General features: G+C 52.0%; 1 protein-coding gene across 1 annotated transcript in view; it reads left to right on the top strand.

Moving 5' to 3' along the window:
* Positions 1-12,395, top strand: part of NMT1 (N-myristoyltransferase 1) — a 42,025-nt gene that overhangs the window by 29,259 nt on the left and 371 nt on the right. Inside the window, exons 7-11 of the mRNA XM_006278585.4 lie at positions 4,861-5,031; positions 5,849-5,957; positions 7,049-7,219; positions 8,633-8,800; positions 9,557-9,694. Coding sequence (XP_006278647.1) covers positions 4,861-5,031; positions 5,849-5,957; positions 7,049-7,219; positions 8,633-8,800; positions 9,557-9,694 — 757 coding nt within the window. The remainder of the gene's footprint in view (positions 1-4,860; positions 5,032-5,848; positions 5,958-7,048; positions 7,220-8,632; positions 8,801-9,556; positions 9,695-12,395) is intronic.

The following is a 12,395-nucleotide window of genomic DNA, read 5'->3' as shown; positions in this document are numbered from 1 at the left end:
TCGCCCCACAACTTGGTGTCATCAGCGAATTTGGACAGCGTGCATTCCACACCCGCATCCAGATGGCTGATAAAGATGTTGAACAGTACAGGCCCCAGGAGTGAGCCCTGGGGGACTCCACTGTGCCCACATCCCTCCAGGTCGAAAACGACCCGTCCACCACCCCTCTCTGGGTGCAACCATCTAGCCAATATGCCACCCATGTGACTGTGTAGGCATCAGTGCTGCACTCACCTAGTTTTTTTAAGAGAATGTGGTGGGAAACTGTGTCAAAGGCCTTCTTAAAGTCCAGGAAGACGACATCCACCCCGACACCCTCGTCCAGGGACTTTGTGACCTGATCATAAAAAGAAACCAGGTTAGTCAGGCAGGACCTACCCTCAGTGAACCCATTTTGATTGCCCCTGAGCATTACCTCCCATGCTGGGCCCTTTCAGATGCGCTCCTTGATAATCTTCTCAAAGGTCTTTCCAAGGACCGAGTTAAGACTTACTGGCCTATAATTGCCAGGGTCCTCCTTTCTCCCCTTCTTGTAAATGGGGACCACACTAGCCCTTTTCCAATCCTCTGGTACCTGGCCAGTGCCCCACAAGTGCTCATAGAGCTGTGCCAGGGGCCCCACTATGACCCCTGCCAATTTCCTTAGCACCCTCGGGTGAAGAGCATCTGGAACTACTGATTTAAACACATTCAGCCCCTCCAAAAGTTCCCTAACTAGGTCGTCCCTGACACTAGGCATGGCAGTGCCTCCTCTGGGTCTGTCCGTAATTCTAGTCAGGGAGATGTCCTGGTCGCTGTTCAGGAATATGGAGACAAATTTCATAGATTCATAGATGTTAGGGTCGGAAGGGACCTCAATAGATCATTGAATCCGACCCCCTGCATAAGCAGGAAAGAGTGCTGGGTCTAGATGACCCCAGCTAGATACTCATCTAACCTCATCTTGAAGACCCCCAGGGTAGGGGAGAGCACCACCTCCCTTGGGAGCCCGTTCCAGATCTTGGCCACTCGAACTGTGAAGAAGTTCTTCCTAATGTCCAATCTAAATCTGCTCTCTGCTAGCTTGTGGCCATTGTTTCTTGTAACCCCCGGGGGTGCCTTGGTGAATAAATACTCACCAATTCCCTTCTGTGCCCCCGTGATGAACCTATAGGCAGCTACAAGGTCGCCTCTCAACCTTCTCTTGTGGAGGCTGAAAAGGTCCAGTTTCTCAAGTCTCTCCTCGTAGGGCTTGGTCTGCAGGCCCTTGACCATACGAGTTGCCCTTCTCTGGACCCTCTCCAGGTTATCCGCATCCTTCTTGAAGTGTGGCGCCCAGAATTGCACGCAGTACTCCAACTGTGGTCTGACCAGCGCCCTATAGAGGGGAAGTATCACCTCCCTGGACCTATTCGTCATGCATCTGCTGATGCACGATAAAGTGCCATTGGCTTTTCTGATGGCTTCGTCACACTGCCGACTCATGTTCATCTTGGAGTCCACTAGGACTCCAAGATCCCTCTCCACCTCTGTGCCACCCAGCAGGTCATTCCCTAGGCTGTAGGTGTGCTGGACATTTTTCCTCCCTAGGTGCAGCACTTTGCATTTCTCCTTGTTGAACTGCATCCTGTTGTTTTCTGCCCACTTGTCCAACCTATCCAGGTCTGCCTGCAGCTGTTCCCTGCCCTCCGGCGTGTCCACTTCTCCCCATAGCTTTGTGTCATCTGCAAACTTGGACAGAGTACATTTGACTCCCTCGTCCAAGTCGCTGATGAAGACATTAAAGAGTATCGGTCCAAGGACCGAGCCCTGCGGGACCCCACTGCCCACACCCTTCCAGGTCGAGACCGATCCATCCACCACGACTCTTTGGGTGCAACCCTCTAGCCAATTTGCCACCCACCGGACTGTGCAGTCATCCACATCACAGCCTCTTAACTTGTTCACCAGTATGGGGTGGGATACCGTATCGAAGGCCTTCCTGAAGTCTAAGTATACGACATCCACCCCTCCTCCTGTGTCCAGGCGTTTCGTAACCTGGTCATAGAAAGAGACTAGATTGGTCAGGCACGATCTGCCCGCCACAAACCCGTGCTGGTTTCCCCTCAGCATAATTTGCCCTGCCGGGCTCTCACAAATGTGAGCCTTGATAATTTTTTCAAAGACTTTACCAAGGATGGAGGTGAGACTGACTGGCCTATAGTTGCCCGGGTCCTCCTTCCTCCCCTTTTTGAAAATGGGGACCACGTTAGCCCTTTTCCAGTCCTCCGGGACTTGGCCCGTGTGCCACGAGCGTTCGAATATTCCTGCCAGTGGCTCTGCAATGATGTCGGCCAGTGCCTTCAGCACCCTCGGATGGAGCCCATCCGGGCCTGCCGACTTAAAGGCATCCAGTTCTTCCAAATGACTCTGCACCACCTCAGGATCTACGTATGGAAGTCTGGCGCCTTGCTGCTGCCTCTCTACAACCCCAGTGAGAGACTTGTCGTGCCCCTCACTTAGGAACACTGAGGCAAAGAACTCGTTGAGGAGTTCAGCCTTGTCCCCCCTATCTGTCACCAATTGTTTCTGCCCATTTAGCAGTGGTCCTATTCCTCCCTGGGCCTTCCTTTTACTCCCAATATATCTAAAAAACAATTTCTTGTTGTCCTTTACTTGGGTTGCCATCCTCAGCTCCATGGTAGCTTTGGCCCGCCTAACTGCCTCCCTACAAGCACGAGCAGAGGAGGTATATTCATCTTTAGTGATCTCACCCTGTTTCCACTTTTTATGTGCTCCCCTTTTGGCCCTTAGGCTGCCCTGGATTTCTCTGGTCAGCCATGGAAGCCTCCTGGCCCCTTTCCCTTTTTTGCCTCGCTCGGGGATCGTCTTGCTTTGTGCCCAAAGGATCGTTTCCTTAAGGAACAGCCACCCTTCTTGGGCTCCCATCCCTTCAAAACTCCTACTCTGCAGTGCTTCCTTGACTAATCGCCTGAGTGCACTGAGATCAGCTTTCCTAAAGTCTAGCACTTTCACCCTACTAGTTACCTTACCCACTTGCCGTCTTATGTTGAATTCTATTATTAGGTGATCACTGTCTCCCAAATGGCTACTGATCTGGAGGTCCCCTATCATGTCATCTCCTGTTGCCAATACCAGATCCAGTATGGCATTCCCCCTAGTGGGACCATGCACCTCCTGTGTCAGGTGGAGGTCCTGTACACAGGTTAGAAACCTGGGTGAGCGATGGGACCTTGCTGTCTGCGTCTCCCAGCAGATGTCCGGGTAGTTTAGGTCCCCCATGACTACCGCCTCTTTAGCTTTTATGGTCTCCGAGAGTTGCCTCAGGAGCCCCGAATCTATTTCTTCCCCTTGGTGTGGGGGTCTGTAGCAGACCCCTACCACCAAATCCCTTTCTCCTTGCCCCCCATGTAGCCTAACCCACAATCCTTCTACTTCCTCAACCTTGGATTCTGTCTTGATGAGGGTTGATGTATATTGCTCACTGACATAAAGTGCAACCCCCCCCCCCTTTTTTGTTTTTCGTTTGCTGCAATCACCAGATTGCCAAGCCTATCCTGTAGGGGCCCCACGTTACCCAGTGCCGCCGCCTAACTTCCTATGTATTTGAAAAAGGACTTTTTGTTATCCTTAATTCTGGTCGCTAGCCATAACTCCATCTCTGCCTTGGCCTCCCTAACAGCCTTCTTGCAGTCCCGAGCAACAGAGGTGTAATCCTCCTTGGTGATAGCCCCTTGCTTCCACTGTTTGTACGCCTCCTTTTTTACCCTCAGGCATCCCTGAATGCCTTTGCCAAGCCATGGGGGCTTCTTAGCACTCCTGCCCACCTTGGTGTGCATTAGGACTGACTCCCTTTGAGCTTGGAGGATCATCTGCTTGAGGAAAAACTACCCGTCTTAGACCCCCATCTCACTGAGGCTCTGAGACCCCCAATGTCTCTCCTACCAACCTTCTTAGCTTACAGAAGTTGGCCCTCCTAAAGTCGAGGACCTCTGCCTTGCTGCTTGTTTTCGCCACCCTGCGCTGGATAGTAAATTCCAGCAGGCTATCATCACTGTCGCCCAGGTGCTCGAGTACCCGCAGACCCCTCACCAGGTCTCGCCTGTGGCAAGGACCAAGTCCAGCAAGGCACTTCCCCTGATGGGACTATATACACCTCCTGGGTTAGGTCGAGGTACTGAATCCCGGCTAGAAACCTACGTGAGCGGTCGGACCTGGCTGACTGCTCCTCCCAGCAGATGTCTGGGTAATTTAGGTCACCCGTGACCACCACATCCCTTGTCCTTACAGCCTCCGTGAGCTGACCTGAGAATTCCAGGTGTCCTTCTTTGGTACCCTAGTTTTTAAACTAGGACATGACCTGCAATCCCATTCCTGTTCTATCACTCTCTGTCCCAAGCATGTAATTGTTATATATTTAGTGGTCTCCTTCAAACCACTGAGGGAGGCTTGTAGTTTCCTGGCGGACCTAGGAGCCCACTGTCAATGTATAGCAAATAGACCTGTCTGAGACTTCACTCAGCTTTGCGTGTTCAATTACGCAGCCATACTTATGGGCAAAAGCTGCCTGGGAGGGGGGAACCTGAGTGGGTTAAATGATTAATCTATGAAGGGTGACCAGAATCTCCAACCCCTCTGACCTGGCTTCTCATGCTGGGGATTTCCCATCCCCCTCCTTCAGGTCATGAAAAGGAGTAGGGGGAATGACTCCTGGCTGACCCCCCTCTCCCAGGAAAGTTAGGAGGTCAGGTCTTTTGCATGCTGGGGAGGAGAGCTGACTTAAGTCTGTCCATACAACTGGATTGCTTCCCTCCCCTTCCTGCCTTCCACCCCCGCCAGCTGTGTCTTTCTCACCTTTGAACTCTTTTGTTTTCTGTCAAGTGAGAAGAAAATGGTGGAGATAAACTTCCTGTGTGTCCACAAGAAGCTGCGCGCCAAGCGGGTGGCACCAGTCCTGATCCGGGAGATCACTCGGCGGGTTCACCTCGAGGGGATATTTCAGGCTGTTTACACGGCAGGGGTGGTGCTGCCAAAACCTGTTGGGACTTGCAGGTAAGTGACTCCCCTGTCCTCATACGAGGCTTGTGGATCTAGCCAGGAGCAGCATGAGCTTTGCATTTCATACACTTCTTTTGTGACTTATTACCCGGATTCGTCTTGGGGCTTCCCCTGCTTGCGCTGTCCCTTAGGGAGGAGGCCAGGAGCTCTGTATGACTTGTGTGAGCTGCTCAGTTGCTGAAGGACCTGAAGCCTTCTCTCCAACTCAGAGATTCCCATTCTTTTGGGGTCACCTACCCCTTTTCAAATGTTACTGGGTGCCCCTTAAATTCTGGATTATGGCTGCTGAGTAAAGTAACATCTTACACCACACTGTAACTGTTTCAGCAACCTGTGAGATGTAGTCATTTAGTTCTTTTTATTGCCAATTCTGCTGTCCCATTCCCTTCTCTCCCATATCTGCATAACTCCAGGGGGATGCATACCCCGCTTGGAGAAACTTTGCTTTATCTGGTCTGGTTTTTTCAGCTCTAGGGCAGTGGGAGCCAACCTTTTTGGCAGGTGTGCCACAAATTAGGCCTGCACCCTCCCCAAGTGCCACTCCAGTCCCCTTCCCCAGCCCAATCTCCTGTTCTGCTTCCTTTCCTGTACTCCCTGCTTCATCTGCTGCTCTGCTTTCTGCCCTATCTGCCACTGTGTTACTTGTCCCATCCTTATCTGCTACATGCCCCACACAGAGGTTACTTGCTGTCTAGCATTCTTGCTTGCCACCTACTGGCATGTAGAAGAACTACATGCTCTTTCTAGCCTCCTCCCAGCTGGCCCACAGCATGTGGTGCATGTGCATAACCCTAGGTGTGTGTGTTTGCAGATACTGGCACCGGTCCCTGAACCCTAGGAAGCTGATTGAAGTCAAGTTTTCCCACCTCAGCAGGAACATGACTATGCAACGTACCATGAAGCTCTACCGGCTGCCAGAGGTGTGCTTGACATAAAATGTAGACCTGGATATTGCTGCTTTGTCAGTTTAGCAAATTGCAGCATCTGAGCTAGGCGTGGGGCTGGGGAGGGGAGGGCACTTCTGAGATTTGAAAGTCAGGCTGCTTTTGAGTTCCTGTCTTAAAGAAATGTTTTTGTCGGGGCTTGAAAGAGCAGACATGGGGAGGCCCCTTTTGTTTGGTTGATCCTAACGCCTGCTGCTAGGGACCCACGTAGCTGTGTATTGTGAGTTCTAGCACCCTTCTGCCTCCCGGTGGGTCATACCATGTTGTGAATGTAGGCTAGGAATGAACCTGGAAGCTGTGTCACAAACTATTAAACCACACTTCGTTTGTACAGTGTCAGCTGCTTCAGATGCCTGGGGGCTAACACAGACAACCATTTAAATCATGCAAGCGGACAAGCCACTTGCCAAATTCTATTGCTTTCTATGTTAAAGACCCTGCATAAGCTGATTTAAGTGTGCCAGCTAGTCTGTGGGTACAGCTGCTTGTACTTCATTATAGCTTATTGCCTTATTTAGATCACCAGCAGGCCCTCAAGTCTGGGCTTTGCAGCAGTCTGTAATGTCTGCAGCAGTGGACAGCCTGAGAAAAGAAACGGGCTGAGTCTCAGGACTTGAACACCACACATGCTGAGCAGTTTCCCAGATGCCTAGTAGGCCTGCTGTATGCAGCTCCGACTATGTCCCAGGTGGCTGGAAGCCTCTCGTGTGACAGACCCAAAGCACAGGGTTCTGAGGCCCATGATGTTGATGTACAGAGAATTGGTAGTGCTAGACACTGTCTGTATGCTTCTCTCTGCCAGCTACATAGAAGAACCCAGGTGGATGGGTGGGTTTTGAGGATGGTGGGTTTGAGAGGTGGAGACGGAGGACAGACTGGCGCAAAGGGGAGCACAGAAGCAGGTTGAGGGTTCCTCAGGGGCAGCTGCCATGTTAATCTGTTAATCTTTGGCAAGCACAGTCCTTTGCACAACAAGCTGAGAGCGCCAAGGTGACACAGTCTCCCAGCACTGAGGATGTGAAGGCCTTCTTGCGGCCAGTGCAAACTGTTTGCCCTCCTGTCTGCAGACTCCGAAGACACCTCGCTTGCGGGCAATGGAGCACAAAGATATAGCTGCTGTGCACAAGCTCCTGATACAGTACCTGAAGCAGTTCCATCTGACCCCGGTCATGAGCTGTGAGGAGGTGGAGCACTGGTTCTTACCTCAAGAGAATATAATTGACACCTTTGTGGTTGAGGTGAGGCAGCAGGGCAGAGGGGTTGTTGATGTTTTCCTTGCCAGTTCTGCTATGCCCAAATCGGTCCCGGATTCTGTAAAGCCCTTTGGGATGTTTAGCCATTTCTCTGCCACTGTCTGAGCAGTCTTCTCCCTTGGATGAGAGAGGAGTCGGTGACCTGAATGCAGTGGTGATGGCCCCTTTGTGCTTTTAAAGAGCACCTGGGGGTTGGAGGGGTGGTGAATTCAGTGCTTGTGTCGTGCTCTGTAGTCTTTGGGGTCGAAAAGAGAGATGGTCTTGCAAGTCATTGACCTGGGGGACTCTGCTTGTCCTGTGCTGAGCCTACCAGCAAGAGAGCACTTGCCCCTGGGAACTGGACAGAGCCCCCTACAAGCTCTTAACCAGGTGTTGATGGCCCTGGCACTAGAGGTGCACCGATACATCAGTCCAGATCAGATCGACACCAATATAAAGAAAATTGACTATATTGGAAATGGGCCTGAAATGGCCAGTAATTTGACCAATAAATTCCTGTACGTGCACTCAGCCACAACGCGGCACATAGGTGGTTAGGAACACAGCCCAAAAGCTTGGGAGCAGTGAGGGGAGGGAAGGAGCAAGGGGGTGCAGATCACGGCCCCCCGCAGTGAAGGAGGCAATGGGGCTGGGGGCTTTGCCCAGTCGGGACAAAGCGTGATGTAGCTACAGAGGGGGAGGGGGGCTCCTGCAGCTGCACGCTGCTCATCTGGGAGCCACTTGTCAGGCAGCTTGTCTAGTGTTCCTCTGCTTGTTCGGGGGCTCCCACCACTGCTCCCGCTGCTCATCCGGGGGGGGCGCGGGGGCTTGTGCCTCTGGATCTGGGTGGGTCGAGCTGCAGGCTGGGGACAGGGGCCATGCTGTGCTCGGAGTGGGCAGCGGCACTGGGAGGGGGTTATGGGAGGGCCATTGTGAAATTTGGAATAGCCCCCCTTCCAGCACACCTGCCCCAAGTGCAGCATGGCCCCTGGCCCCAGCCTGCCAGGCCAGCCCTGCACAGATCCAGGGGCACACACCCTCCCTGTGCCCTCCCAGACCAGCAGCAGGAGCTGTATGCTGCCCCCCCCCCAACAAGCCACAGCTCTGTCCCATGCCTGCCCTGCCCCAGCTGGGCAGCACCTACCCCAGCCTCAGCTCTACTTCCTCCCTCACCGAGGGGGTGTTGATCTCCCCATTGTGCCTTTTCCCTCCCCCCTCCCCTTTCACCACAACAGACTTACCAGCTGCACACAGCCGTGTCAGAAATCGGATTGGTATTAGCTGATATGCCTCCTTAAAAATTGGCTATCAGTATTGGCCCCCAAAATCTCTGTCAGTACACCCCTACCTGGCGCTTTGGCTTTGTCTTCTCTGATACTCACTCATGCCATACCAGCAGGGTTGGTCTTTTTTTTTCAGAGCGCCACTGGTGAGGTGACAGACTTTCTGAGCTTTTATACTCTGCCCTCCACCATCATGAACCACCCCACTCACAAGAGCCTGAAAGCTGCTTACTCCTTCTACAATGTTCACACCAAGACCCCCCTCATAGACCTCATGAGTGATGCCCTGATACTTGCAAAATTGGTAAGTAGCCTTGGATGACTCCTCTGTCTGAGTTCTGAGATAGGGCTGAGGGAGCAGTGGGGGCAGTAAACTAGTAGGTATGAGTGCCTTGGGGACACCATGAGAATTCTCCCCAGGCATTGGGGAGGCCAGTTCTAAACACCTCTCCACAACTGGTCAGGTGCAGGCTGTTTTGACAGCTTGTGGGGAGTCCTGGCCAGCCTCCCTCTAGCTGTGAGCCACAAGCATAGGAGATTGGCCTCAACACAACAGAGAGCTGTCGAGTTGTTGACAGTGGAGAACATACTGTGCCCATCTTATCTTGGTGGGCTTCAGGTTCCTCCCAGGACTAGGCACCACATCTCAGCTAGTCCTTCCTGCAGTGGACAGCCAAGTAACCAGGAACCTTCTCTGTCCGATCTGGCAAGGAGAAGGAGTCTGGCTAGTGTTAGACCAAAATGTTTCTAAACTTCCTGCAGCCGAAACATACTGACCTCAGCCATGATACCCGAGACCCTGTATTTATCTTGAATAGATCTGAAGTGGGCAGCAACTTGCCAGCTTTCCTCTGGAGTCCCAATCTGCTCCCCAGGGGAAAAAGGGGGAGTGTCAATCCATGGCCTCTATGCTACAGCTGGAAGTGAAAGGCGAAGAGGCAGGTGGTGGGAAGCTTTCAGTACAGGCAGTGCCTAGAGTAATGGAGGACAGCACAGCAGGGAAATGTTCCCCAGAGGAGTCTTGCTGATGATGACTTTGTTTCTTCTCTGCCCCTGTCAGAAAGGGTTTGATGTGTTCAATGCACTGGACCTCATGGAAAACAAAACCTTCCTGGAAAAGCTGAAGTTTGGGATTGGGGATGGGAACCTGCAGTATTACCTTTACAATTGGAAGTGCCCCAGCATGGCAGCAGAGAAGGTAAGTGCACAGCATACAACCTCATAGAAAGAGACGTCACCCTGTGGCATCTGGTAGAATCTCTGGGGTGGTTTCTTTAAAAATCTCTCCAAAAGTTTAGGCTTATGCTACACAGAGATGGGCCTACTGGCTTAGGATTCCACACTTGGGAAAGGAAGTCTATATGTTAGGCTTCAGCATGAGGCAGAAGAGTCTGAAATGCATGGGTGCTGTTATAGGAAAGGAGAACACCAGAGAATCCTTCTTCAGCTCCCACACACAGCCAGTTCCCCTTCCCAGCTCAGTCAGGATCATAACTTGCCAATGACCTGTAATATTCTAAATGCTTTTCTCCACCCTCCCAAACTGTTTGCCTGTGTAAGGAGGAGTTTGTCAAACTGATCACAACCTGGGTATCCTGGGCCTGGGGAGTTAGAAGCCCTATGTAGTAGACTCTTGAAAGTATCCATTGGCCTGCATTACTCTGAGTCCAGAAAAGCATGTAGCTAAAAGACAGCAGTAGGGCCTCCTTTATTTTATCAGAGCCACATTTCTGTCCAGCTGGAGTGCAGGGCTAAGCTAGATTCCAGTCCCTGATGGCGAGGGGGGAAAATGCTCAAATCATGCTGGGGGCTGGACTTGGTGGTCTGTAAACCCCTTTCCAGCCCTATGATCAGTCTAGATCAGTGGTGCTCAACGTTTTGGCCAGATGAGTGGCATGGTGCCCTATGTGCCAGGATCAAGCCCTGGTTCACTACACTGCTCCCCACCCAGCCCCATGTATCAGGATTGGGTCCTGCTGCCCTACACTGCCCCTGCATGCTGGATTTGAGCTGCACACTGCCCCCAAGCACTGGGATTGGGCTCCATGATGCCTTGCATTCCCAGTCTAGCACACAGGCCCATACTGCCCAGTTGGCTCTCCACGGGTCAGGAAATTTAGCAGCAGCATGCAGGGAGAGGGCATTGCTTTCCACAGGTCTGAAACGTTGTCAGTAGGGGTGTCCTGAAAGCCAGATGACATGGTGGGGGTGGGGGCAGAATTCTGGCCTACAAGCCAGGAGTTGAGGACCCTTGATCTAGATTTGTAAGAAGTGTAATTTAGCAAGGTAAGAGACTTGATGGGATGGTGGTGTCAGCTGGACAGGTGTCCCTGTGGAGAATCTGTTTGAGAGACTTCACTTGTACTGCAGGCTCTAGATTGAGTAGGATACCCCCTCCCCCAGTCTCTGCCTGAGAGACTCCTTGGGGGAGGCCAGTCACTTAATAACATCTTGAGGACTAGCTTAAACCCTAAACCTAAGGACTGAAATACCAGGGCTCCCCACACACTGGGCTGAGCCTGCCTCTTTAGTAGGATTGAGCACCTGGCAGTTTGTAAGAGAAAGATGGGCTCCTTGCCACTCTTAGGTGTAGGACCTCATATTAAGAGTCTTGGCCATAGTTTTCCATCTCTGGTCTGGGTTAGGTTAGGCTGAACTGCCCTTTACCTGGCCTCGCTCCACTCCTAAGAGTCCTGGTTCAGCCTTTGCCTTGTCTGCAAACTGCACTGAGGTGATGGATGCTCCAGGACTACACAAGATGCCTCTTTTACAGAGTGCTGCAAGCATATGCTAGGCTGCGCAGTAGATCCGATTTTCAGTTGGTTATAGAAATGTTACTGGTCACCTGCTAGTTTCTGGCACTGTTGCTTTGTAGGCAAGGAACCACCCTCTCCTTACATAATGCACTTGGCCAGTTTTGTGCTTGCTGTCTTTGGCAGGGGAAGTAAATGCCTTCCTAAAGCCCTGAATGAAGTTCAGTGCCCACTGGTTGGCATGTATCCTGATCCAGCTAAGGTAGTCAGTTGGATGCCCCTGTCAGCAGAAAATTCCACAGAAGTTTCCTGTATGTGGTGCCCCAAAGCCACTATTTAAACCACATCCAACCTCTCTTTCACACTGATACTTAGGCTCTTTTAACAAAGGAGCCAGAAGGTCACTAATAGGCTTATCCCACTTTACCACCTCACTGAAGGAACCAGCAAGGCTTTGAGTCACCAGGGAGCTGCTACAGTGTCCAGGGCCAGCGTAGTGACTACACATACCTGGGGGACAGCTGATCCCACAGAGACTGAGCCCAGCTCTGCACTTTGGGGATGCAAATCTACACAGTGCAGATCGTTGCTGCTGGATAAAGCTTACCCTTCTCCAACTCCACCTTCTAGTACCTCTCAGTGTTTTTTCCAGAGTGGGGGTGACCCACCACACCACAGTACTTGCTCAGCCCAAAGAAAAGCCCCAGAAATGAGCAAGCTGCTTTCAGAGGGACATGATGAAACTTAGATTCTAAACTAAAAGGCCCTGCTAAATTAGCCAGGATCAACCCTGAGGTAGAGTTAGCCCTTTGCAGGATCCCCCAGGTCAGTCACTACTGCTCTGTTGTACAGCGAGTCACAGGAGTTCGGGTTGCAGAGGAATGAGTTGCCAAGCAGGGCTGTGCTTTGACTCCTAGCCCTGTGTTCTGGCCACTGGACACTGCTGGGAGGCGGTGGCAGGCCTCTGAGAAAGGGTCCCTTGAATTATGGTGGGCTTCTAGCATAACCCTGTCAGAGCTGGTAGGCTGGACTTCCTCATGCACCCATGAGGTTGCTGCTCTTTCCCAGCAAATGTGGGCAGTGCTGGAGAATGCATGCTTGTCATCCAGGATTGGGCTGTGGTCCTGTGCCTTAACCTCTTCCTAA

The sequence above is a fragment of the Alligator mississippiensis genome, chromosome 4 (assembly GCF_030867095.1).
Source record: "Alligator mississippiensis isolate rAllMis1 chromosome 4, rAllMis1, whole genome shotgun sequence".
NCBI lineage: Eukaryota > Metazoa > Chordata > Crocodylia > Alligatoridae > Alligator > Alligator mississippiensis.
The sequence above is the reverse complement of the archived record's forward strand: the minus strand, read 5'-3'. Positions and strand labels throughout refer to the sequence as shown.